The sequence below is a fragment of the Pygocentrus nattereri genome, chromosome 5, assembly GCF_015220715.1.
Source record: "Pygocentrus nattereri isolate fPygNat1 chromosome 5, fPygNat1.pri, whole genome shotgun sequence".
In the NCBI taxonomy this organism is placed as follows: domain Eukaryota; kingdom Metazoa; phylum Chordata; class Actinopteri; order Characiformes; family Serrasalmidae; genus Pygocentrus; species Pygocentrus nattereri.
The window spans coordinates 21,879,742-21,905,746 of record NC_051215.1 but is presented as its reverse complement, the minus strand read 5'-3'; the positions used below and the strand labels follow the sequence as shown (position 1 = coordinate 21,905,746).

Genomic DNA, 26,005 nt, shown 5'->3' with positions numbered 1-26,005 from the left:
GACTTTTTCAAAGTCATTTTTGGCCAGTTATTTTGGTCCATCCTTCATGATATTTACACACAATATAAAGGCCAACCTGATTTTCAAATTATGCCAAAAATTGAAAACCTGTAAATACGAGGTTTTGTTCCGACAACAGCAATTTGCGCTCTCTCTCTCTCTCTCTCTCTCTCTCTCTCTCTCTCTCTCTCTCTCTCTCTCCCTCTCTCTCTCTCTCTCTCTCTCTCTCTCTCCCCTGGTACATCACTATTTGCATGAGCCAAGAGTTAAAATATACCATAATATTAAACATGGTTCAGTTTGTCGGAGCATCAAGACGAGAAAAAGACTGAGTTAAGACCGCCTTCCTGACCACCTCCCACTAAACGATCGTGACGACTCAAGCGCAACATGACTCTAGCAAGACTCTCGTGACTTTAATCTGACATTTGTCTGCAACAGTGAAATCACTTGAAAAGTCATTTGGTGCGAGGCCGGCATAAATCATCTTAACATCTTACAGTTTACCATCTAAACTCAATACAAATCATCTGATAGTTTGGATATTCCACCAATAGGCACGAATATAAGCTGAAAAACTGCAACAATTACCATGAGTTTGGGTGTAATGACCATCTGATTACTGACAGTCACAGAACTGACATCCTTTATGTAGTAAGTCATAACATAACTGTTGTGGTACTGACCAGTCTTCCTCCACCAACAGTCAAGGGTTCTTTAGTAAAAGCAATGGTGCTATAGAACCATTTGCATGCTTTAACGGGTCTTTACCTGGTAGAGTGGTTCTTCAAAATGATGAAGAATATATTGTATATGGTTCTGTATAGAATCTGTTATAGAATACAGCACCAAAAAGTTCCTATTGCTGTTACACTGTCAACTTCTCACAAAAGAAGAACCCTTTTGGTGCTATACAGAACCATTTTCAAATATATTCTATATAGAACTGTATGCAACACATTCTCCATCAATTTAAAGAGCCACTTTATGATGCAAATGATTCTTTGAGTGTTCATGGTTCTGTATACAATCACTGTCTTTAAGAACCCCTTTTAAGAGCATGGCGAGTTAATGTGAGGCTGCCTGCTGGAGAAACAGTGCCAGCAGAGTTGACTCCTATATTAGAGTGGACACAGAAAGGGACACCAGAGCTGCTTCTTTACTTTTTAGTGCATTATTACTTATTAATTAATAAATAAGTAGCGAACTTACTCATTGTCTATCCATCTACCTGCTACCTACCTACCCACCTATCTACCTGCCTACCTACTGGCATTTCACATACTGTCTGTTTATACTTTGCCACATGTTTTGTTGCTCAAACTGTTGGTCATTAAATTCTATGGACATCTCTTTTATAATTTCCTCATTTCTTGTTTCAGTTGTCTCAACAAGCATTCTAACTATTAAAAACATAGGCCTGTATTAGCTGAACTGTAAGTGTTTAGGAAAGTAAAAAAAGACAATGAATAATAAGATGATGATCACAAAAGAGGCCCTGTGTGGACCTGTGCTTTCAAGCCTAGAGGTAATATGCAGAAATACTACCTGCCTCATGCCACTTTAATCTGAATTTGAAAGAAAACAGGATCAGAAGGAAAAATTAAATGTGTAGCTCATGAATGAAGCAAAACTGGACAAGCCAAACCGTTGATGAAGCACTTCCACAGACGGACCGAAGGCAGGAGAAGATGGATGTTTATTGGAGTGGCCCAAGAAAGGGGTGGATGTAAAATACCTGCACCAGAACCCAAACAGTAAACGAGAGTAACGGCCTGCCAGTAACAGCAGGACACCTGTAGAAACACTGACTGCCCGCAACGTATGGGAGCGGTTTTCTCATTTCCTCCCATTTTTTTCTCCTTCTTTTCTCTCTCCTCTTTCTGAGGACTTTATTCATTCTGTCTCTCGCTTGCAAATTCAGAAGAAACACCTACCACCATCTCTATTTTCTTTCCTCTCAGCTTCTACCTTGCCTCATTTCCTCTTCATCTGAGCAGGTTATTCCATCTCAGCTAGCAGTCTGTGTTAAGACACCTCTCATTAACGTCAGTGTACACTGCTGTCCGTACTGAGCTTTCATTTCATTCGAGTGCCTTCACTCAAGCCGCCACATTCCTCGACGCACTATTCACCAGCTCCTCTTTAAACAGGCCCTGCATCTCTGAACACTTCTAACCAGAGCAGGAAATGGTCAGGTTTTCATGGGGGGGACACTGGTTTTTATTCTTCTAGATCAGGAGTTGCAACCCAAATGTTAAGAAGAGCCAAAAATCAAACCATCTTCCGAGCCACAACATTATGTCCATTTTATTGAAGTAACATTTTACCATCTTGGCTGTAAATGTGTCTCCATCTGCGTTAATGTTCTAATATAGGCTAAAAAAATGAAAACACAGACTTACTTTGCTCTGCTTTAAGCTTTAGCTCAGCTGTAGCTGCTTTTCTCACATCTCTGGCAGGAAACTTTTCCACAAAAGTAGAACAGTTTCTTGTAAAATGTCTCTCAAAGTTCAACTTTTTACGGGGCTGAAGTCGCTTCTCATTCACCAGCTTCTTGATCAAATTTTCCCATTTCACCTTAAATAGCGCCTGATACGGCAGAACGTACCGGCTGCACTATTTAAGGTGGAAAGAGAATATTTTAACGAGAAGCTGGCGAGTAAGAAAGTGACTTCAGCTTTGCGACTTTAAGTGTTTGACAGTTTCTCATTGCAGATTAAACGTATCCATTCATCTCCAAATTATCAACGTCTGTCTTAAACCCCTATCTTTGCCTTTTCGTTAGCTACCAGCATGTGCACCGACACTGCAAACAAAGCCTCCGCCCGATGTCTGTTTGTTTTCTCCACAAATGCGTGATAATGTCCACCGAAGCCAGATGAACATCGTCTTTGCAAGAAGTCTGCTGAGGCCTTTAGTCTAGCTTCATGCTAATAGTGGTCCTATATAATGGCTGTACAGAGACATTTGGAGCTTTTACCTTTAACACATCCAAGTAAGATGTACAGTACTGTGCGAAAGTTTTAGGCATCTAAGCAAATTTTTAAACAACTTACCTCAGCAGTGAGTTTATCACAATATACATCAGAATAAAGTCATATTCATAATTCAAATAAATATAAAAACAATAAAAAGTAACAAGAATTTCTTGGGTCCATATTTTTTCTTGACACCTTCACAGCCGCCACAGAGACTTGTTAATATCATCAATTACATCATGAGCACAATTTAATGACGCACTGATTGGTCAAACCAGGAGCTGCTTTTTAACTACATATAATACTGGGCTTCCTCGAGGAGACGTTTGAAAATGGTTAAACAAAAACACTAACAACCAGAAAATCACTAATATATATGTGTGTATATATATATATATTATATATATATATATATATATATATATATATATATATACACACATATACATATATACATATACACACACACATATATGTGTGTGTGTGTGTGTGTGTGTGTATATATATATATATATATATATATATATATATATATACACAAAATTTATAACTTTTGCTTATTCCAATATTAACACTAAGTCTTAGTGCCTAAGACTTTTGCACAGTACTGTACTTTGATTGCTGTCTTACGGAGCCTTCCAGTAATAACAAACTAAAATCTTAGGTCCTGCTCATGTTGTAGCTGATAAACCCTGCTGTGAAATAAACACTGATTGTTCTAATTCATTCATTTAGCTGGAAGGGGTTCTCAAATGTGAAGCTTGAATGTGGAAACAACTAACAGGTGTTAATTTTTAGCCACCTCATCAAATATTACGAACAACGGTCAACTGGAAATCAAGAGCAACTGTAGGCTAAACTTTGAGGGAGGCCATATCACGCGTGCCAAGCTTCAACCCACTAAAACAATGAGCACTATCCATCCCACCCTACTGCCCAGTGGAAGCTGGGAAACACCAGACCTGGCTCTCGCTAGGCTTGTCAGGCGGGTCATGGTGAATGGCCATCTGGTAGAGTTTGTACACTTGGTAAGAAGCGTCGAAAGAAGCTTTGAACTGCGGACTGGGGGGCGAAGAGCGCACTAGCCTCACCTTCAAAAGAGGACATTTCGGGAGAAGGTTATAAAGAAGAGCAAGTGCATTATGAAGAGAGAAAGATCAAGAGAAACAAAAACAAACAAAAGGAACAAACAGCCCATCGTTTGAAGGGCACGAGGCATATCTTGAGCTGAAATGAACTTGATGCAAGGAGTACTGAACAGGGAAATCACAGCTCAAAACATTAGCCATGCAACATCATCTCAAATCAGGAAATCATACATGCATAGACAATTTTCAAAAAGTAGAAATACAATACTGAGCAAAAGTCAGAGACCTTCATTTATTCAGTTTCCAGTCATTATGTACTACATTGCAGGAGATACGTTTGAGGACATTAGATATAAAATAAAAATATAGAATAAAATAGGAGTTTCCAAACCTGGAGTTCAAAAACAGATTAAAAGCTACAGAGAAAATGTGGCTCCTAACAACCACCTGGTAGACACTAAAACTGCCCTCACCAGATAAAGAGCACTCAAAGCCTCTATCTCTGAGAGAGAGGAGAAAATCAAGCTGCTTCAGATCTGAAAACATTCACAGGTTTCTGTCCATCCTTCCACTGTGAGAAGACCACTCAGCGCTGTGGGTCTGAAAGGATGTGTAGCGGTTCAAGAAGAACCTCACTGAGAAAAGGAGACGAACACATTAAACAAAGAAACTGAATGATGGACTGAGCGCCCCAGAGTCCAGACCTCAACACCACTTAATGGGTTTGATTACTTCAGAAAATCATGAACCAGCTTCTAAGACTGAACTTTGCAGGTGTGTCTGCAGATTTTTTGAGGAGCTGAAAGGGAGTCTCCTGAAAAGAAGAGCTGGAATAAAAGGGAAAGAGTGACTCCCTGACCCTCACACAGCTGATAGATGAAGCTTCTGTATACTTTTCTGGGCGTTTTCTGCTTCCTGAAGCTGTAAAGCTTGTAGTTAATGACCATTTTCTGGAAATAACTGGAAAATAAATGAAGGGTGGTCTCTGACTTCTGCACAGTCAAGCAAACAACAAAAAGAATCTTCTTTAAAAAGTATTACCTCTGTAATATTCAGTTATGTCAGTGTAGTGTTTGTAGTCTCCTGAGTTGATTGGGTGAGAGCAAGCATAGGCAAGGGTTTTGGTCAACTTTATGGTTTAAGAAATGTATTATGAATTAGGGCTGAGAGATCAATCGTTTTATTATATTGAAATTGCAATTTGAAAAATTGCAATTTTCACATCATAAGAGCTGCAATTTGTCTTAATACATCATATTCCATTTTATCCATCTAAAACAACTTATTGTCGGCTAACTTGGGACCAATTTGCCGACTTATTTATTATATAATACATTACCATTACCAACAATGTTGTTTTAATAAGTTTTAGATGGTAGAAATTTAACCTATTAACAGAGCTGATGAACTGCCGGTAGACGAGTCAGACCAATCAGAAGCAACTATACATGGCTTTGTTTAGACAGCAGGCAAAAGTGGCCCGAATCTTCATATGTGGTATAGGTGTATCATCTGTGTGTGAGTGTGATCAGCGAAAACATATTTAATCTGAAATTTTCAATTCCGATTTGAGACGCTGTCATATGTGGTACTGAAATCTGATACGTATCTGATCTGTGGCAATGCGATTCAGTCTGAACAGCCATGGGAATTCATGCGACTTTCACGCCAGTCCAACTCGACATTCATCATAATTTCGTGCTGCTGAGACTCAAACATTGAGGCTGATGTTTCTGTACTAAACTATAAGAAGACACATATCGTAACAGCTCTGCGTTTGAAGAGATTTTGAAAGAAATATCTGAATGAGGCTGTAGCATCAATAAAAAAGTCTGAAGGCAAAATTTTAAGAATCTAAGGACAGAATCCAAAGAAGTGGCAGTATCCAAAAAAATGTGCCCTTTTCACAGCGAGCTGGAACACATTCAAGGTGATGAGCTCAGCTGTCAGTCAGTGAAGCTTCATTATCTCTCCTGTGATGCTGGCAAAGATGAAGCAGATCCTCCAGGAGCGACTGGCGTTCATTGGCAGTTATGATCGTTTACCTCTGGATGTGGTCCACGTGAAGTAATGTAAAGCATCTTTCTTTTGCGCATGCGGGTCAGTTTAGGAGCTGATCTAATCAGTCAGATGTCTCATAAAGGTCACATTTAAAATGAATTAGCGAACAGCCAAATAAATAAATAAATAAATAAATAGCCTATGTGACATCACAGCTAACTGGTAGTCTAACACACACAATGTTCACGCTAGAAAAAGTGGATATTATGGTCTTCTATGCCAAAAAACAGGCCTGAGAATTTACTTTTAGAAAACAATTGTATTTAAATCATAATCACAATATTAATGAGAAAAATAGCAATTAGACATTTCCCCGAAATCGTCCAGCTTATAAATGCTGTTTGAATTCTTAAAATACTCTTAAGGTTTTAAGAAAAATTACACCAGCCTCATAATTAAGTCAAATGCGATCAAATATCAAAATATTCTAATTAAAATTACATTAATATTAGCTTAGACATTTAAAAACACTTTCAAGTGCAGTGTGCTGTGTTTTAAGACAGCGCTGGTCTCAAAAGACTGAAACAATTTTGCTAAAATGGCCAACTGACTGGCAGAACCTGCTTCTAATTAAAATAACTCCCATCAGGTTTTTGTTGGATGAGGTGCATGATCCTCTCAAGTCCCCTGAACTGAGCATGATGGGAACACTGAACTTTATTAACATGAGGTTTATTGTGTTTGGCTTTTATTGGGGTTCTTATATTAAAACTTGGCCCAGTCAGTGTTGTGGTAATAAGGACAGTGGTGACTTTTGTTTGAGATAAACATAAGTAGCATCTTTTAAGCTGCCTGACGGTTCTCCTGAGAACTCTGGTGTTTGATTAAGAACATGAGGACCAACCAAGACGTGGCAAGCTCAGTTGTGTCATAACAGGACTGAGATTTCATATAACCGGGAGGGGTTGATGGAAGGCGGGAGAATGAGGACAAAAGCAATGTTTAGAAAGGCCCGCACCAAAAAAAAAGGATACTTGGCTTTTTGGTGTGTTTGCACTGCCCCCTGGAGGACGCTTTGGAATAACACATATCATATAATGACAGAAAATGATATCTGAACCAACTCACTGACACTAAAGATCTATTTAAACCTCATTCAATACGTACATTTTTGGAAGACTATTCAGAACTTGAGGTGCTCTTATTGAGCAAGGACTGTAGATCAGTATAGATTTAGTACCACTTTGTATTCAAACTAACTTTCAATCTCCGTTTATCTCGGGCTAGTTGTCCTATCTAGATGGAACACAGTACTTCCATGATCAGGGGATGATTTCACAAAAGTGTCTCAGAGAAAATCTGATATGTGCCCTTGTCTTGACTACTTTAAAAAGTTGTTCAGCTAAATTATTCTTGTTCTTCAAAAAGTTTCTGAAGAAGTGACTAATTTTTTAGTAAAAACAATTGGAAAAAACAAAAAAATATGCTCTTAAACATTTTATTAACCTTATGACAGTCTCACGCACATCATAAACCCTATTCAGACAAATTTGTTTTACATGGTGGGTAATGCCATTTTTACAGGCGATTCTCACTGACCTTAGTCATGTCCGAGTGCACCATGTGCTGCTGCTGCATGCACTCGAGCCATCTAATTAACCATTGCTTCGCCCGTTTTTCGCCATTTCTGTATTTTATATTTTATTCTAACACTGTTTGCTGTCCTGTGTGGACCAGAGGAGGATGGGTTCCTCTTTTGAGTCTTGGTTCCTCTGAAGGTTTCTTCCTCTTGCTCTTAGGGAGGTTTTCCTTGCCACTGTCGCCACTGGCAATGCTCATGGGGGCTCGGACCAGGATTTTTCCTGTAAAGCTGCTTTGTGACGACACCTGTTGTAAAAAGCACTATACACTGCAAAAAATTATGTCTTGGCATGTAAAAACATAAATCCAGCCTACACATCTAATAATTCTCATTATGAGATTATTGTAAGGATGTTTTATGATTATTCAACTTATTTCTAGACATTTTTACTTCTTTTCAGCAGTTTTATCGTGTCTTATTTTATTGGCAGATCATTTGACTTGTTTTGAGAAATAATGAAGACAATTTTGCTAATTTCAAGAAATTATTCTTAAAATGAATTATTCGTAAAATGATCTGCCAAGGAAATAAGACACTTTCATGAGACAAAATGACCTAAAACAAGTAAAAAATTTCTAGAAATGAGTTAAAGAATCTTATAATATTCTTACAACAGTCTCATAATGAGACCTTAGATGTATGGACTAGACTCAAGATGTTTTCAGCTGCTAGGATTTAATTTTTTGCAGTATATAAATAAACTTTGACTTGACCATTTCAGTCATTTTCACTGTTTGTGTGCTCCTGCTTTAGTAAACATTTTGCCACATCTGACTTTCTAGAAAACAAGCAGGAGAAATGAACTTGGGTGATATTAATCTTGGGCAAATGGACAGGTCAGTAAAAATGCTATCGTGTCTTGCGGAAACAAGTGCTTATTTGTGTTCTCTGTGGCTAAAATCAAGCTGATGTGTAACCCAGAAAGGAAAAAATACATATGAAAAGTTTAATAAAAACCTTCTGCTTTACTGCCAACTACTCTTCTTCTTCAAAGAGTTTTTTCCACTCTTCTTTTTAAAGCATTGGGTTTGTGAAAGACACTATATAAATTGAACTTATTATTATTAATATTATTGATTTTATGCAGTGAACCTGACTGACTATTGTGAATTCCTAAGCCATGCTAATGATGCACTGCATTCACTTAAGACAGAGAGGTAGCTGGTTAGGGTAAATGTAATAATGGCTACATTAAATTGTTTAAGTATTAAGTGCTAAGTGACCATTATTAGTCCAACAACGGGTAAATTTGACCTCCTTATTTTAACCCATCCATGTGCAGTGAAACACCACATACACACTAGTGAACACACACTAAGGGACAGTGTGCACAGTTGACCAGAGTGGTGAGCAGCCCTATCCATGGCGTCCAGGGAGTTGGGGGTTAGGTGTCTTGATCGCACTTCAGGTCACGTACTGCTAGCTAAGGGGATCAAACCTGTGACCTTCCGGTTGCAAAGCTGGATCCCTAACCTCCAGCCCACAACTGTCCCCGTGTTTAACATGTTTTCTGGTTTAAAGGTGGGGCGTAAAACGAAAAGCCCCTCCCATTTCTGTAGTTTATACTGATATCTTATTCCTTGCTAATTTGTCGTAAACATTACAGACACCCTGTGGTGAACTGGCATCACCCACCCACCGACGGAGAACTAATCCTGTCTGAATAGGGCTTCTAGTTCTTGTCTGCTACATGTTTTTGAATGTTGATTTCGTTTTCCCTTTATTTTGCTGTCCCGCGCTGACGTGATTACACTGAATAACCACTTAACGGAACTACCACATTATTTCTGGTAATCTGTAAAGAGTAACATGATATTGATGGTCTACCCTTTCAAAAATTGTTTTTTAAGGGTACTTTAGTCAAGAAAATGGATCTATATAGAACCACGAACACTCAAACAACCTCCTGCATGATTAACATGTTCTTCAAATCATGAAATGGTTCTTCAGACTGATGGAGAACATGCATTAGACGGTTCTATACAGAACCTTTTCGAAAAGCCTTTTATTGTTATGATGTCAAATTTGCAATAATCACAATGACATCTCTAATGTAATGGTTCCAATGAAAATAAGAAATATAAATAACAGATAAAATACAAATAAGGTATTAAACTATTTTTCTCAAGTGTGTTCTTGAGAAAGGTCCTAAGAAAAAGTCTACGTCAGATTCATTCCTACCTAAGAAGAGTGGGTTTTGAAAAATTCTTCTCAAGAATGTTGTGATTGGTGATTGAGGCTCATCGTCCTTATCAGTACGAAATGATGTCACTGAGAAGAACTTTTGATCGTCGGTGGGATGGGGTAGGAGGGAAACTCTGTCCCAAAGCTCATCACAGCTGGCAACTGCAGTTTCAGGCTGTTACCATAACGGAAGTGCAGACCAAACAGCAGCTTAAATTATGACCCAGATTGGCCCCTTTTCTAAGGTCAAGATGCTGAAACTCCTGAGACAAAGCCAGGAATGAACTCCTACTCTGTTGCAAGAGGAGAGATTAAAAAACATGAGTGGCCTTTCCCTTTGAGGCTCACTTGGCTGCATGTTCCTAGAATGCTCACTATCATCGGTTTCTCAGTAGAGATGAGAACATACTGCAAATCTGATTAAAAATATTTCCCCTGAAAAGAACAGTCCTTTATAAAACTTCCCTCTAATTTGTGAGTGCAAGTTTTCACACTGCTGATATGATAAAGGGCACTCCAAGTGGGGTTGATTTGCACATGTATAAACATCTCATTAAGAGGCTGGAGCAGCGAGTCACCTCACTCAACTCTCTCCAGGCTTAATGACCTCCGGCAGCTTCCCAGAACACTCACTCGACTGCTGATAAAGTGAAGAGGGGGGCTGGAGAGGAAGTGTGCGATACATCAGAGCAGCAGACTCCTCCGCTTCCGTTCTGTAAAGCAGTGACGGGTTCGTACGAACACACTGGACGGACTGCAGTGTATGTGGATTTGTGCAGTGCATGAAGTAACTCTCCAGGGGACACTGGGGATTTTGACAGTCTTTATAAAAATCACTTGAGATGGTTAACATAAAATTTCTTGGCCAACTCAGATCGATCCCGCTGAAGCAAAGGAGAAAAGTGACAAACTCGAAGCAAGATGCAGTTATTTTATACAGAATTCAGTAGCAATAGCCACGTTCACGTGCATCCTATAATCCAATAATAATCCGACTAATAGCTCAATCAGAACAGTCTAGTCCAATTGAGGCCATTCGGAATACTGTTTCTATCCGACTGATTGAGGTGGGCAATGCTGTATATAATCCATTAAATAGAAGAATAATATCTGTGTAAACGTCTATATCTAATTACATTCCCTATTGGAAAGTTTAAGTCTGCTCTGCATGTGCGTCGCGTCATAGTGAAAGGCTATACCGTTCAACATGGCGGAGCAGAATCTGGTCTGCAGAGGAGACGAAGTTTATGCTGTGATCTCTGATCAATCATGTACAATTCAGTTAAAAAAAAATGAAGCAAAACCCTAAGTAACTATACAGCTACATTTCCATCTAAAGGATAGATATATATATACAGATATATACATACAACATACACACACACACACACACACACACATATATTATTTTATATATATATATATATATATATATATATATATATATATATATATAAAAGTCTAGTAAGTCTAGTAATGAATGATTCAGAGGCAGCTGATTTTTTATTTAACGAATTTCAAATGTCAGTTAGGCCTAATAAAGAGTGAACAGTGACACATGAGAACTCTGGCTGATAGAAAGTGCTGGAAATAACATTTTGTAACAATAGAAGAACCCAATAGGGTTACAAACTGGACATCTCAACAACAGAAGAACCCAATAGGGTTACAAACTGGACATCTCAACAATAGAAGAACCCTTTTGGGTGCTATATAGAACCATTTTCTAAAAGGCTCTATACAGAACTATCTACAGCACATTCTGAAGAATCCTTTCATGATGCAACGAACCCTTCTTTGAGTGTTCATGGTACTTTATAGAATCTTTAATGAACCGTCTTTTTAAGAGTATATTTTATTAAAACAGACCGGATGAAACTGAAATGTGGATATAAGCTTTGAGATATGTTGCTTACTGATTGCACTGCAGTCACCACCTGTCTTCTCAATTTTCCCGTTCAGCCCCACTAACCACTCTCCTTTAGTTGCATGGCATTTTCACTGTTTGTGTTTGGCTTTGTTCTGCCGTCCTTCACGTCCTCCTCGGTGGTCAGTTTCTGTTTCTGGATGCTTTTGATTGATGAATTTGTGTGAAATGTTTTCAGCCTTATCTTCAGGCATCATCTTAGAACTGAATGCTTCCAATGGCAAAAAAAGGATATTTTCAGCCCCTTTATGAGCTTAATTTTGTAAAAAAATAAATAAAATCAATCAATTTTATTTTAGGACGTTGTAAGTTTCAAGGATCCCCTCTAACCCTGTGAGAAAATCCTTGACAATTTTGAAATCAGCACGTTGTATTATGGAGTAAACAATATTACCAAGAGTGCATCAGTAAGCTCACTCAGATGAGGCTGACACTGCCTGCTGTCCACTTAAGAAAATTGAATTACATACGGCAGTCGATCAAATCCAATCAGGCAAGTCCAGAAGAGATTAACTCACTGAGAGATGAGCCTCGCTTGTGGTGTCTCAAGGGACAACGGCAAGCAAAGCATCAGATGTTTTTTCATAGAGCTCTGCTTATAAAGCACAAAGGGTGACTCTTTACCTATGCTGACCTCACCACCCAAGCAATTGCAGCAAAAGCAAGAAAGGACTTTGGACAATAGGAGGAGTGGCCTGTTTAGAGGCTTATTACTTCAGTTTCTTCAAGCGTCCATTCTTGCTTTCTGTGTTATTATGAAAATGTACTGGCATGATGGACAGTGTGATATTGTGACATGACTCTATGCAACTTCTAACCTCTAGACGATGGACGGCGTCATCAGGTAGCGAGTCTGCAATAAATTCTTCTACAGTTTTGGGCTGACTGGACGCTGGGTTCAAAGGAGTCGGGTTTGGACTCGTCAAGGTACCTCCATCTTGACGCCTCTGCTGCTCTTTTTGAAGCCGCCGTTCTTTCCGCAGATCCTTCGCTTTTCGACACGGAGGCCTGCTGGGGTCTGCTCCCACACCTGAAACGATAGCAAGCGAAATAAGGAAGAATTGTTATTTTGTTGCTTAAAGCATGAATCTATCAGGGATTCTCCACCTTGGGGAACTCCAGTGGCCACGAGAATCAGTTTGGTGGTTTTCCTAATGAAGCACTTGATTCAACTCATCGTTTAATTACCAGGTTCGGCTGGCATGCTAAAGAAAGGAAACCACCAAACTGTGCTGGACTCTGGCCTTCAGTTCCCGATTCTTGTCCCAGACTAAGGTACCATACAGTCAAAACGTGTTCAGCATAGTTCAATTGATGATGGTAAAGTCATGTTCAACCCAGGGTGGCTGCTGTAACAATGGGAAAATATTCAAATAATAACTTTTCCAACACCGCCCAAAAAAACCACGGCGACAATACACAATTGGTGTGTGCTAACTTTTAGACCACTGCTGTATTCTTACTGTACTTCCTTCTTTGAACTAAACAGATAAGAAACTCTGACCAAACAGATTTCATGGTTCTTAAATATAAGAGAGTATAACATTGAAGAGCTGTTTATTTGTTTATTGTTTCTCTTCTGCTTTCAAACATTTAGTAATGAGAAGGTTTAAACACAAACCTTTCACTGGGAAAACTTTAAGGCGCACAGCTGGAGCTCAAAACCGCTGTTGTACTTTTGGAGACACATTTACATTGATTGCGTATATATGCACTCAACAATCCAATCACCATCAGATTTCTGCTGTTATCCGATTATTCAAATGGTCATGTAACCTCCATACTCTGATCTAGAAATCCGATTAAGAAATCTGATAGAGGTTGGATTTTAGCTCAGTGTTTAGATTTCTCTGTGCATGTGAACTCTTACTCTGGTTTCTTTCAGATCTCTATGCTCTCATGCGCGAGATCAGATGGCGGATGTTGCGAAAATGCAACAAACCACTGCTGGAGCGGCGCTGAAACCAAACACAAAAAGGATTTGAATATTCTTCATCTTGTAGATTATCCAAGTTCATATTTTCAGGTAAAGCGGCGCAATGTTTTTAGAATGCCACGTCATGATATTTGTGTTCATCACGTTTACGTCACGTCGTCTTCTGTGTGACTGTAAAGCAGAAATCTGACTACTGCCTGACTCATGTAGACCTGGAGTTTCCGCATTGTCTAATTACTCAAGTGCATGTAAACTTGTTGATCGAATTACTAATCAAATCTGATTTTCTGCAGTTATCGGATTGAGTGCATGCAAACACGCTCACTGTTTGTACCCCGATGAATGAAAAATGTATCTGCACAAAACCTCCACTGCAGGGATCACATCATGTCAGTGTCTCCCAATTTTGTCCCACTCAAATCCAATCTAACACAAAAAAACGCAAAAATCTCTCAGTCGAGATGACAGCATTCTTTATTTACCTGTCGACAGCTAATTTATGCAAGACCCCATAGCTAAAAAAAAAAGCAGCTACTTTAATACTGAGCAAAAAAGCGGGAAGTGAACTTTACATTTGGAGCCATTTGGCTCGGTGTGAACATGTTTCTGATCACTACCTGCAGGGCTGTGGGTGTGCATGCATGCTTGTTTGTGTGTGCAGGTAAATGCGTTCTTGCTGTGGCTGTAACAGCTTCGTCCAGCAAAAAAAAAAAAAACAGCACTGCAAGATGCTACATTTGCATGCATGTGTGAACCACATGGTGAACACACATGTGAACTGCAGGGCTTTCTGTCCAGCTCGCTGTAGTAAATACAGGATCTCGTCCTTCTGTGTAAATGGAACTCATTTTACCCTCCTCTGACAGAATGACATCATCGCAGCTAAGGCAGTAAAACAACATGGACTCTGTTTGTTGACTCCTGCTGCTTTTTGCAAAGCTCTTTCCAGACCACTCGTGTTTAAATGAAAGCATAGTGAAGGCTGTTGCTGTGGCCCGGGGCAGCCTGGAGAAGACGTAGGTATTCCTGGACTTTAGGAGGACAGGCCGCAGCGAGCGGAGGGGTGGCCTAACTGTGTTACTGTTTGGAGTAGAACCTCTGGAAACCTGCCACACAGTCGCTGAAAAGGGAATTCCACCAATTTTTCAAAACGTATACATAATTGAGTGTTTGAGATAAAAACAGAGGTTCAGAGCAGTTTGGTGTGAAGTGGTTCAAATGTCTTTACAGTGGTAATGATAAGAACCAAGGGTCGCCACGACTACAACACAGATATAGACATTTTATTTACTATCCAGAACCACCAGTGAACCTACACGAGTCTTCTGAGGTTAATATGGAACGATGATACAGTAAAATAGTGTTAAATCTGAAAAAATGTGTTTCCTTTGGGGACTATTTTGCCTCACAACACTGTGCATGTATCCCTCCACCAAGAATGGAGTTTTAACAAATACAGTTTAAGCCAAAACCTTCACAAAACATTTCTCAAATCATAAAAGTCTCAGACATCAGGCAGTGAATTCATAACCATTTCATGTAGTAACTTTCTGTGAGGGAGCTTTTAGAGGTGGACGTCTAACTGGACATTATCCACGAGGTAACGGTCCAATCCAGGTGCAGGAAGACAGCTGTAAAGTGGCAAAGAGGGCTTTTTGTTTTTCTATTTTCAATGTGGATTTGGTAAATGAGACTTTTTTTTTTAAAGTTTAAAGAACATCTAAACATCTGCATAATGTTAATGCCCTAGGAAGAACATGTGGTTAAAAACGAAACATCATTATAATAATTAATAATCATTAATAATACTTTTCAGTTCAAAATATATGCTGGTGTCTACAGACTTTTGGACATCTGCATTACAATATTTATGTTCAATTATTTATTAAGAACTTATTACAACTTCAGGACCTGTTTTTATCATCATCATCATCATCATCATCTAATATGTATTAAATGCTATATTTCTTTTATATTTTTTTTGCATATTTAGCTCCTTCATCCATTTTTCCATTCCATTATATACATTTTTTACATTTATAAAACTGAAATGAAATTTTACTTAATTTCAAAGTTTGCTTTATTTACACCATTTTGCTATGTTATGTCATACTTTTTGTACATAGAACGTGCAGAAAACCTACAAGTGGTCAGTTAATTTAATGTATAAGGTTTAAACGAAACTGTTTTCTGAAGTATTTCTACTAATTTCTATTTCCCATGATGTTACTGAAGTCATGAACTGATCCGAATTGCTTTCCAAACAAACTGACCTTTAGTTTATATTAAAAACACAATCCTGCTTCGTGGAATGCCAGCCATTCTGATGCTGTGGGATAAACTCAGCTCAAAGCTCAAAACTGTGCCCAGATTGACGGAGGCTGTTCTCCATTCACTTTATAGCGCACTGCACACTGACATGCCCTCCCTCCCTCCTTCCTCCCTCCCTCCTCGTCTCCCTTTCTCCTCCCTGGCTCAACGCCACGTCCTGCGAGCGCTCCGGGCGTCCCGTGTCAACAGTTTACACGCCGACATCCTGTTTGGAGCAATAAGGAAAGCGGGGCCATTTCCTGCCTGTCCCTGTGCCAGCGCCCACTAAACAGCCGCCCGCACGCCTGCCCACTGGCCCGGTCACCCAGCGGAGGAGGGGGGTGGGGGTCGAGATAAAAAGAGAGCACGCCAAACGTCTAAGAATAAAACAGCAATGTTTTTCAGAGGAACAGTATCACGATACAAGCATCACAACATGATACAATTAAAAAAACACATTTTTGGTCAATGTTTACCTTGAAATGGTCTCGAAAAATCTAAATAATAATGAATGAATGAATAAATAAAGGTCTGGGAGAATGATAATGACATTTACAGTGCTTACCTAGGACCTTTTAAAGTTTTTTCAACTAACACCAGTTCCTGTTTGAATATGTGAGTTTATCATTCAGGTTAAGAAACATTTACAGTTGTAAACATGAGGACAACTGGTTTTGCTAGACAGGCGTACTAAAACATTAAGAGCGCAGCTAAAAAGGTGGTGTTCAGGAGCACTTTTTGAGAGGACAACGCTCCACACAAAAACAAGTGACAGAAAAGACGAGTGCTTGGGCCACATTCTTCAGAAAAAGAACAGAATTGTGAGGAAATCGCACATGGGTGCACAGAACCATAGGGAAGGACGCAGTAGTTGGAGAGCTTTGGAGAGATACTAAGGTTTTCTGACCTAAAGCTGCCCCAGTTATGAAGTTTCTTACTTTTAATTTGGTGTAGTGATGAGTGATAAGTACAATTTACAACTGTAGGATACAGAGCTTTCAAGTTATTTTAGCTTGTGGTCATATAATCATGAACATATAGTTGCTGTAGGGCTAGGAGATTTTGATATTTGATATTGAAATTTGATAAATTTCCCTGTTTGAGTGGAGCGGCCACGATCTGTTCTCCTGTGATCGAGTGCGAGTGACTAGATCAGCGGCGTAACTGTACTGACCTACAGTGAACTTGCCTCTTTCTGTACATCCTAACAAGCTTTAGCAGTGTTAAATCACATTTGCTCCACACAACTACAGCACAGTTACATTGCTCAGTCATATATTAGTGCTTTGCCAAGCAACAAAAGTGAGAGAAAGAATTGGGTTCTGTGAAGGCACCATTAATGCTGAAAGGTACATACAGGTTTTGGAGCAACATCTGCTGCCATCCAAGCAACGTTTTTTTCAGGGACGTCCTGCTTATTTCAGCAAGACAATGTCAAGCCACATTCTGCACGTGTTACAACAGTGTGGCTTCGTAGTAAAAGAGTGCAGGTACTAGACAGGTCTGGACTGCAGGCAGGCCAGTCTCCCATTGAAAACGTGTGGCGCATTATGAAGTGCAAAATACAGCAACGGAGACCCCGGACTGTTGAACAACTGAAGTTGTACATCAAGCAAGAATGGGAAAGAATTCCACCTACAAAGCTTTAACAATTAGTGTCCACAGTTCCCAAACGCTTATTGAGTGTTGTTAAAAGGAAAGGTGGTGTAACTCAGTGGTAAACATGCCCCTGTCCCAACTTCTTTGGAACATGTTACAGGCATCAAATTCAAAATGAGTGAATATTTACAAAAAACAAAAGTTTTGAACATTAAATATCTTGTCTTTGTAGTGTATTCAATTGAATATAGGTTGAAAAGGATTTGCAAATCATTGTATTCTGTTTTTATTTATGTTTTACACAACATCCTAACTTCATCTTCAACTTAATCAGGTGTGAACTGGCCTCTGGAAGATCCCGCAATGATCAACCTTGGGCCATTAATGCAAAACTGCAATTTCTCTCATTCCTTTTTTAATAGACGAATAACAATAATGTCAAACAACTAGACTTAGAAAAACAATGTTTCTAAGTTGCACAGTTAACAAAGGATTATAAAGTTGAAACCCCAACACATGTAATGTTGGACCTACACGCAAAGACAGAGGAATATAACAGTCATTTCAAAAGAGGTCTTATGAAATCTTGCCTACAACCCATGGATTTCTCCTTGTTGTTTGCCTCTTTTTATTAAAAAACTGATTTTGTGCCCTGGACCAAAAGAGCTGGGACTCACAGTCTCCCTTCCCTCTTTCTCCAAACAGCACATGCTCCCCACTGACAAGGTGCTATCAGTAACGCAGAGGAGACGATTAGCACCATAGTAACATCCGCACACCTTCCCTCTTTTTCCTGTTAATACCTTCGGAGGGCTAAATAGAGGGAACATTTCCGGCGGGCACTGTAAACACAATGGAGGGACGAGCGGCCAGCTCAACGATTTTTCTCTGAGTGAGAATAAACACCAGCAGGAGAAGCAGAGCAGACGCTGGGCGACGGCCAAAGACCAGGCCTGCGTTCTGTTAATATCTGACCCAAGTTCCAAACCTATTAGAGCTGCACAGTGGTGAAATGTGCTGGATAAACCAGGTTGTTTCATCACCATGGACTGCAAAATTTCTAGTGCTGTCACTATTAAGTAACACTAATATTAGTAATCAAGAAATCTGCTAAGTATTTTGCTAATTATCAATCAACCTTTATCAATCAACTATCTATAGTTGATACGGAACAAGGGATCCATAACGTGTAAGAACATATTAAAAAAACAATAAGTTTAATAAATTTAAAAGGAAATTGACTCAAATCAGGTAAGTATAAAAAAAGAAACAAAAATACATAAAAAACAAAAAATAAATCAATAATTAAAATGTAGCTAAAATGTGAGGTAATAAAAATAAAAAAGGAGAATAAAATTAAAAAGTAAACTAAAAATGTATTAAACAGACTAAAACAATCAATTAAAATAAGAATGAGAATACTAATAATAAAAAAACAAAAATAAATAAAATAATGAAAATAATATAATAATGGTAAAAATCAAGTAAAACAGTTGCAGGCAGAGCAGAAGTGGTTAGAAAGTAATTGTAGTTTTGCTGATGGGGATACAGATGTGACCGACACAATGAGGCCATTTCTAACACAGACATGCACGACTGTAGACAGAACTTAACACTATATTGGTAGCGTGGAATGACGAGCAGTAGTAAAAACGCTCATGGCAGAATCTGGAAGAGCAGTTTTTGGTGTGAACACGCTAACAGAGCCGCTTACCTGAACGGCTGAGCTGCTTCTTTCAGTAACCACTTGTCTGGTCACTTACAGTCCGAGTTACTAAGAGAGCGGAAAGAACGACCAGACTCTCAGCATAACAAGGCCTTTAGCATCGAGTTAGCCTTCAGCATAGCAGCCCGCCAGCCGGGCCCTGCAGCAAGACGCAACGCGAGTGAACAAGACGCATGTATCAGACAAATGAGTTGAATTTGGTAGCAAAACAACATTCAGCTCCATTTTTGAGCCGGGGAAGCTGCTTTTGCGCTGATGTGTAAACACCAGAGGTTCATCTAAAAGGATGTGTAGCTGTCAAAAAGAACCTCACTGAGAAAAGGAGACAGATACATCAAACAAAGAGGCTTAACAATGGACTGACCACCGCAGAGTCCGGACTTCAACCCCACTGAATGGGTTTGATTACTTCAGAAAATCATCAACCAGCTTCTAAGACTGAGCTTTGGAAGAGCTTTGGAGGCTTTGCACAGTATGCCCACTTCATACGTGCAAAACGCAGTTCTGCAGTCTTTTAAATGTTTGGAAGAAGCATGAAGAGAATTCACAGGAGACACAGGAGAGTCTCTGTGTGTATGAGGGGTGTATGGGGGGTGTTTGGGGGGGTAGGTGGAGATAAAGTTTGACAGATCTGTTCCTGCGGAAGGCTCTTTCTCCCTCTCCAGCAGTTAACACTTCATAAACCCCGCTGCAGCTCCACTGAGAGCCATTCACAAACGGAGCACTCGCGCGCACTCGCACAAACTCTCGGACAATAATGAATCCAAGACTCAATAAACTCAATATTTAAACAGCCATTTCACGGAAAACTGAACTTTCCATGCTTTTTGTTTCTTTTTTTCCCCAAGACTTTGATGTAATATGTAAACACTGTTAAAGCTTCACAACACACTCTTCACTCTAGGGCTGGTCAATATCACAACATTTATCATTATTGTGATAAACGACGTCCCAATGTCACAGTGTGCTTTCTGAGCACATCATGGATTTCATCAGTACTTAGAAACACTGCATGTCTGATTACAAAGTCACCGCATACATAAACTCTTTAAAAAGATGGTTCTTTAAGGGTTCTTTACTAAAGACAATGGTTCTGTATAGAGCCATGAACACTCAAAGAACTCTTCTGAAACACTAAAGGGTTATTCGCATTGTGAAATCGTTCTATGTAGCACCAAAAATGTTCTGCTATTTTTACGATAATTGCTTGTTACAATAGACAATATAACTACAATACAACTTTTTGGTGCTATATAGAACCCCTTTCAAAAAGATAAATAGAACCATCTAGCGCACTCTCTTTATGAATTTGAAGAACTATTTGAAGATATAAAGATCCTGGTAATCACGCAAAGGGGTTCTTTGAGTGTTAATAGTTCTATACAGAACTAATTTCTTTACTAAAGAACCCTGGGAGAACCATGCATTTAAGATACAAGTCATTGCATTTATACACTTAAAAAAAAAAAAAAGATGGTTCTTTAGTAAAGAAATGGATCTATATACAACAATGAACACTCAAAAAAAACCTTGGTGAAACGGTTCTTCAGATGGAGAAAGTGTGCTATACAGTTCTATACAGAACCTTTTGGAAAAGAGTTCTACATAGCACCAAAAAGTGTTCTCCTATTGTTATGATACAAGTTTTTTTACAATAGAAAAACATTTTTTGGTGCTACATAGAACCCTTTTCACAAAGACTCCATATAGAACCATCTAGCACACTTTATCATTTTAAAGAACTATTCTAAGATACAAAGATCCCACTAATCATGCAAAGGGTTCTCTGACTTAATAGTTCTATACAGAACTTATTTCTTTACTAAAGAACCCTCGGAGAACCATGTTTTTAAAATACAAGTCACTGCATTCATAAAAGAGAATGTTCTCTATAGAACCGTGAACACTCAAAAAAATCCAGCACACGGATCTTTGAGTGTTCATGGTTCTATATAAAACCATTGTCTTTACTAAAGAACCCTCGGAGAACCACCATCTTTTTAAGATTGTAGTTTTTCTTTTTCTTTTATATTATGTTTGTATTCATTTAAATTTTTATTTCATTTATCCATTTTAATTCACTCCTCAAATCCACACAGCCCATCTATGGAAACTAAACTGCTAAGGCAGCCTGTTCTGACATTAAAATGTCATAAACAATCACATTTACATATCGCTGCTGTCAGACTTTACAGGAGAAGGAAAAACCTACTTTACTTTTAATGTAAGTCAATGGAACCAGATGTCTTTCCACAACATTTTGGGCCATTTCTTTTGGTCCATTCTTCATTTACATTTACATTTATGGCATTTGGCTGACGCTCTTATCCAGAGCGACTTACAATTTAATCATTTTTACATAGGTAGGCCAAGGCGGTGTTAGGAGTCTTGCCCAAGGACTCTTGGTATAGTGTAGGGTGTTTGCCCAGGTGGGGATTGAACCCCAGTCTACAGTGTAGAAGGCAGAGGTGTTAACCACTACACTAACCAACCACCATCATGAAATGTACACACAATGTAAAGAGCAACAGGCAGTTATAAAATATGTCAAAAACTGAAAAATGACTAAAATAGAGATACGAGGTTTTATTCCAAAAGCAGTGATAAATTAAGCTACTCTGCATGCAGCTGTTTGTAATCACATCGTAGGCTATAGAAGTGAGAAATTTAGAAGCATCAAGATGCAAAATTATTATGTAATTGTGTCTTGGCACCCAGAATGCAAATCAAATCACATCGGGAGGTGCCTTGAGATCCCCACCTCTACTGGACTGCTTTATAAATGAGATACGATGTACAGTAGCCAATTAGAACAGAGCTCATTTACATATACTCAGTCTTAAAAGCACAGTAACTGAATCAGCCTAGACTGGGTTTCCTAAAAACATCCTAGCACAAAGATGATCTTTATCACACAGAACACACTCTCTCTCCTAGTTAAAGGGTCCATATCATAGAAAATGGAGTCCCCCTCTCTTTTTTGTAAATTAACCTCTTCAACTGCTTGCAACCACCGGTGGTTCCAAAACACACTTCATCATATTCCTCATAACTTTCAGGTTTCATAAGCTCCATTCTTAAGCTGGGCGTCATATGAGGCTGTAACTCTCTTCTTTCCAGTCAAATAGATGGTGATGTCATTTTAAACCCTTATAATAAAAGAAGCTGAAGCATATAGTAATATGTGTAGATCATAAAACACATGTTCTGTTAATTTGATAGGAACTTTTACAAAAAATAAAATAAATAGATAAATAATTAATTACATTTCTTTCAAGCAGTTACTGAATAACCTTATGCCTTATGATTTGGTCACGTAAATTCAGACGAACAAACCAAAATATTCCCTGGAGAATAAGAGGTTAAGGAATTTTAAATAACATATAAACATTGTTAAAGCTTCCAATGTGTCAGCCAAGATATGAAAACATGCAAAAATAGTCAGTTATGAATTAATTGTTTCTGTGAGGTCAAGAAAAAGCAACTCATTTACACATGTCCACCCATTCAGCCAACAGCAGTGTGGCCCCGCCCACTCAGACTGACCTTACAAGAACTGTTTCAGCACTGAGCCTGTTCTAAATGAGGCGCAAGGTAGATGGGCCATTCGGAACAAAGCTCATTTACATATATCAGTCTTAAAGGTATGGTTAAAAAAAAAAATGTTTAATTTCACAGGAGAAGTTGTAAAAATAAATTGTGACAATTTGAAGGGGAAAAAAAAAAAAATCACACAAATGTCACAAATAAAGCAAAGAAAATGTATGATAAGAGGCCTTTAACATGATTTTAAGATAAATAATTGTCGTTAGCCAATTTGCTATATTGCTTCCTTGCTATCAAAACCACTAGATAAAATTTTTTTGTCATATGAAACATATTATTTTAATAGTGTGTTTTGCTGTGAATTTAAACCTGTTTTTTATTTTCTTAATAGACAGATAGATGGACAGACAGAGATAGTGAGGGGTGGGTTCACAGGTTGGTTTAGACAGATAGACAGACAGATAGATGGATAGATGGATGGTTAGATAGACGGACAGACAGACAGACGGATGGATGGGTAGACAGACAGAAGGATAAAGAGACGGTTTCATTTTTTTAAAAGTCAAATCATACATACTTTTGCAGGGTCAGTTGTGAGGGTCCAACAGCAGCACATCAGAGCTCCATTTCACCTGGAAGCACTTCTCTATATTGAGAAGTCTGACATTGTTTGCCATGACAGTGCTGAGATTCTCAGGGACGTCCAGAAAATGTATTTTCAACGACATTACACCCTACAGCTCTGTGCGGTATATCACTCACAATTTCCCGGCAGTTTCTGGCTCATGCTTTCCCAAAACATCTTCTGTAATATTTTTGAATGACAGCCGCACATATTTTCCTTGGCTTTATGATCTACAACGTAAATATTGTCGTCATTTTATTTACTATCTAAAACCACCAGTGAACCTATATCTGTCTTCTGAGGTTTTATGTGATGCTGATGATGGTAAAACAGTGATAAATCTAAGTAAGTCAACAATGTAAGTCAAGTTCTCTTTGGGGACTATTTTGCCTCACAACACCCTGCAGGTACCCCTCCATCATATACAGACTAAAACAAAATCATTTCAGGCCTAAAGCCTCAGCGTCTCAGTCATCAGGCAGTGAATTCATAATTATTTCACGTAGGAACTTTCTGTGAGGGAGCTTTTAGAGGTGGACGTCTGGTTCCTATCACCACCACTGTGAACAATTCTGACTCAGTAAGTTTCTCTAGAACGGAGCGTTTCACACCAAACCGCTCTGAACGACTGTTTACACCTTAACCAGTTGATTATGCAGACTTTTTGCACAGATCGTTGTAATTCCCCATATATATTGATCAAAGCTACTGAATACCTGCACTCCTGAGCTCAGGCACTGCAAAGTGACACTCCACAGATTTCTCAGTGGAGTAAATGCATATAGTGAGGACACTGTGTTATAAAGTCTTTAGTCAATTCAGTAAAAGCCTGTGTAATATCACTCTCCATCTGCATCCAGGGTGATAAAAACAAAGATGGTTATAAAGTCAGTTACCATACATTTGTCACCAGGTGTTTTCCGTTTGGGAAAGGGGGGGTGCAATGAGTTTCTCCATCTTCAGGGAGCTTCTCTAAATCTTTGTAGTTTCCGGAGCATTCCTGGGGCGCTCGTTTTTGGGAGGTGTGCAAGTGCTGAGTTTCACTCTGCCATGTTTGGGCTATAAATTGCACCCAATTGTGGAATTCACAAGTCTGAGAGAATGTGCTGGTTTGATTGAACAGTGGTTTCAATGTTACATGATGTATTTGGCTTTCCTTTCAGAGGTTTGCTTACAGGTTCAAATCTTCGTGACATGTGACCGTGTCTTGTTTTCCCAAATGGAGAGGTCATTGTGCTAAAAATCTAAAGCTGTAATAAGAACACAGAAGTGACTGAGGCTTTCCTGAAAGCAGAGACAAGCAGCAGGCAATCGTGGTTATCTGCTGCCCTCTGCTGGCTGCTCTGATGCAATAATGTGGTTTTCAGTTGTTGAGATCTTTCAGGAATCCCTCAATCTTTTAATGAAACTGTGCATGGCTTATGCAGACATTTTACTATATTTAATTTAGATACACACCGATTGTAGATGTAGAGTCAGAAATGATAGCTCATCTGCTGCTGCACAGTTTGTGTCGGTCATCCTCTAGTCCTTCATCAGTGGTCACAGGACTCTGCCCACAGGACGCTGTTGGCTGGATACTTTTGGTTGGTGGACTGTTCTCAGTCCATCAGTGGCACTGAGATGTTTCCAAACTCCAATAGCACTGCTGTGTCTGCTCCACTCAGACCAGCACAACACACCCTAACACACCACAATGCTACTGCAGTGCTGAAGGTCTATGGGGGTCCTGACCACTGAAGAACAGGGTAAAAGGGGGCTAACAAAGTATCAGAGAAACAGATGGACTACAGTCTGTAACTGTAGAACTACAAAGAGGACCTATATAATAAGTGCAGCTGATAAAATGGACAATGAGTATGGAAACGAGGAGGTGGTTATAATGTTATGTGTGACTGGTGTATTTGGCCAACATGCTGCTCCCTTAATTATCTGCGCGGTCCTAATGTTGGGAAGCTCTTACATCAGCATTATCCCCACCAATCACAAGTCTGTAGTGATTACCTGACTGGTGTATCTTGGCCCGTTTTCCCTCCCCGCCCCACAAATCCCCCAGCCGTCACCTCCGCCTCAAAATAACTTCAAGCAGAAAGGATTTTTTTTAACTTGTTAATTCATTTTCCTTCAGATCTCTTTTGTTTGAGAGACACACCTGGTTTTGGCGCAAGTCGTGGGCTCTTCACTGCTGGAGAAGACGCTGCTTCTTCTCTGGATGTTTCTGATGATGCTGGTTTGGCGTCCCCATCTCCCTCAGGGCTGCTGGGGATGAGGGGACGCTCCACCTGAGACTGCTGCATTTTCACAGGATCTACTGGAGGCACGCCTCCTCCCGCTTCAAATGCTGAGTCCATCGGCTCACCTGTCCACACACACAGAGCGTTAACATCAGTATCAGCCAGAAGTACCTAAACATAGTTACATATTCTTTCTCTATACATAC

At 39.2% G+C, this 26,005-nt stretch overlaps 1 protein-coding gene across 6 annotated transcripts in view; it reads right to left on the bottom strand.

The window, feature by feature from the left end:
• LOC108430283 (arginyl-tRNA--protein transferase 1) overlaps positions 1–26,005 on the bottom strand; it is a 172,927-nt gene that overhangs the window by 118,546 nt on the left and 28,376 nt on the right. For 5 of the 6 annotated variants that reach the window (XM_037538564.1, XM_037538565.1, XM_037538566.1 and 2 more), the window contains 3 exons: positions 25,718–25,924; positions 12,642–12,853; positions 3,944–4,072 (listed from right to left, as the gene is read on the bottom strand). In XM_037538564.1, the coding sequence (XP_037394461.1) occupies positions 3,944–4,072; positions 12,642–12,853; positions 25,718–25,924 (548 nt within the window). The remainder of the gene's footprint in view (positions 1–3,943; positions 4,073–12,641; positions 12,854–25,717; positions 25,925–26,005) is intronic. The other variant, XM_017702667.2, reaches the window with a different exon arrangement.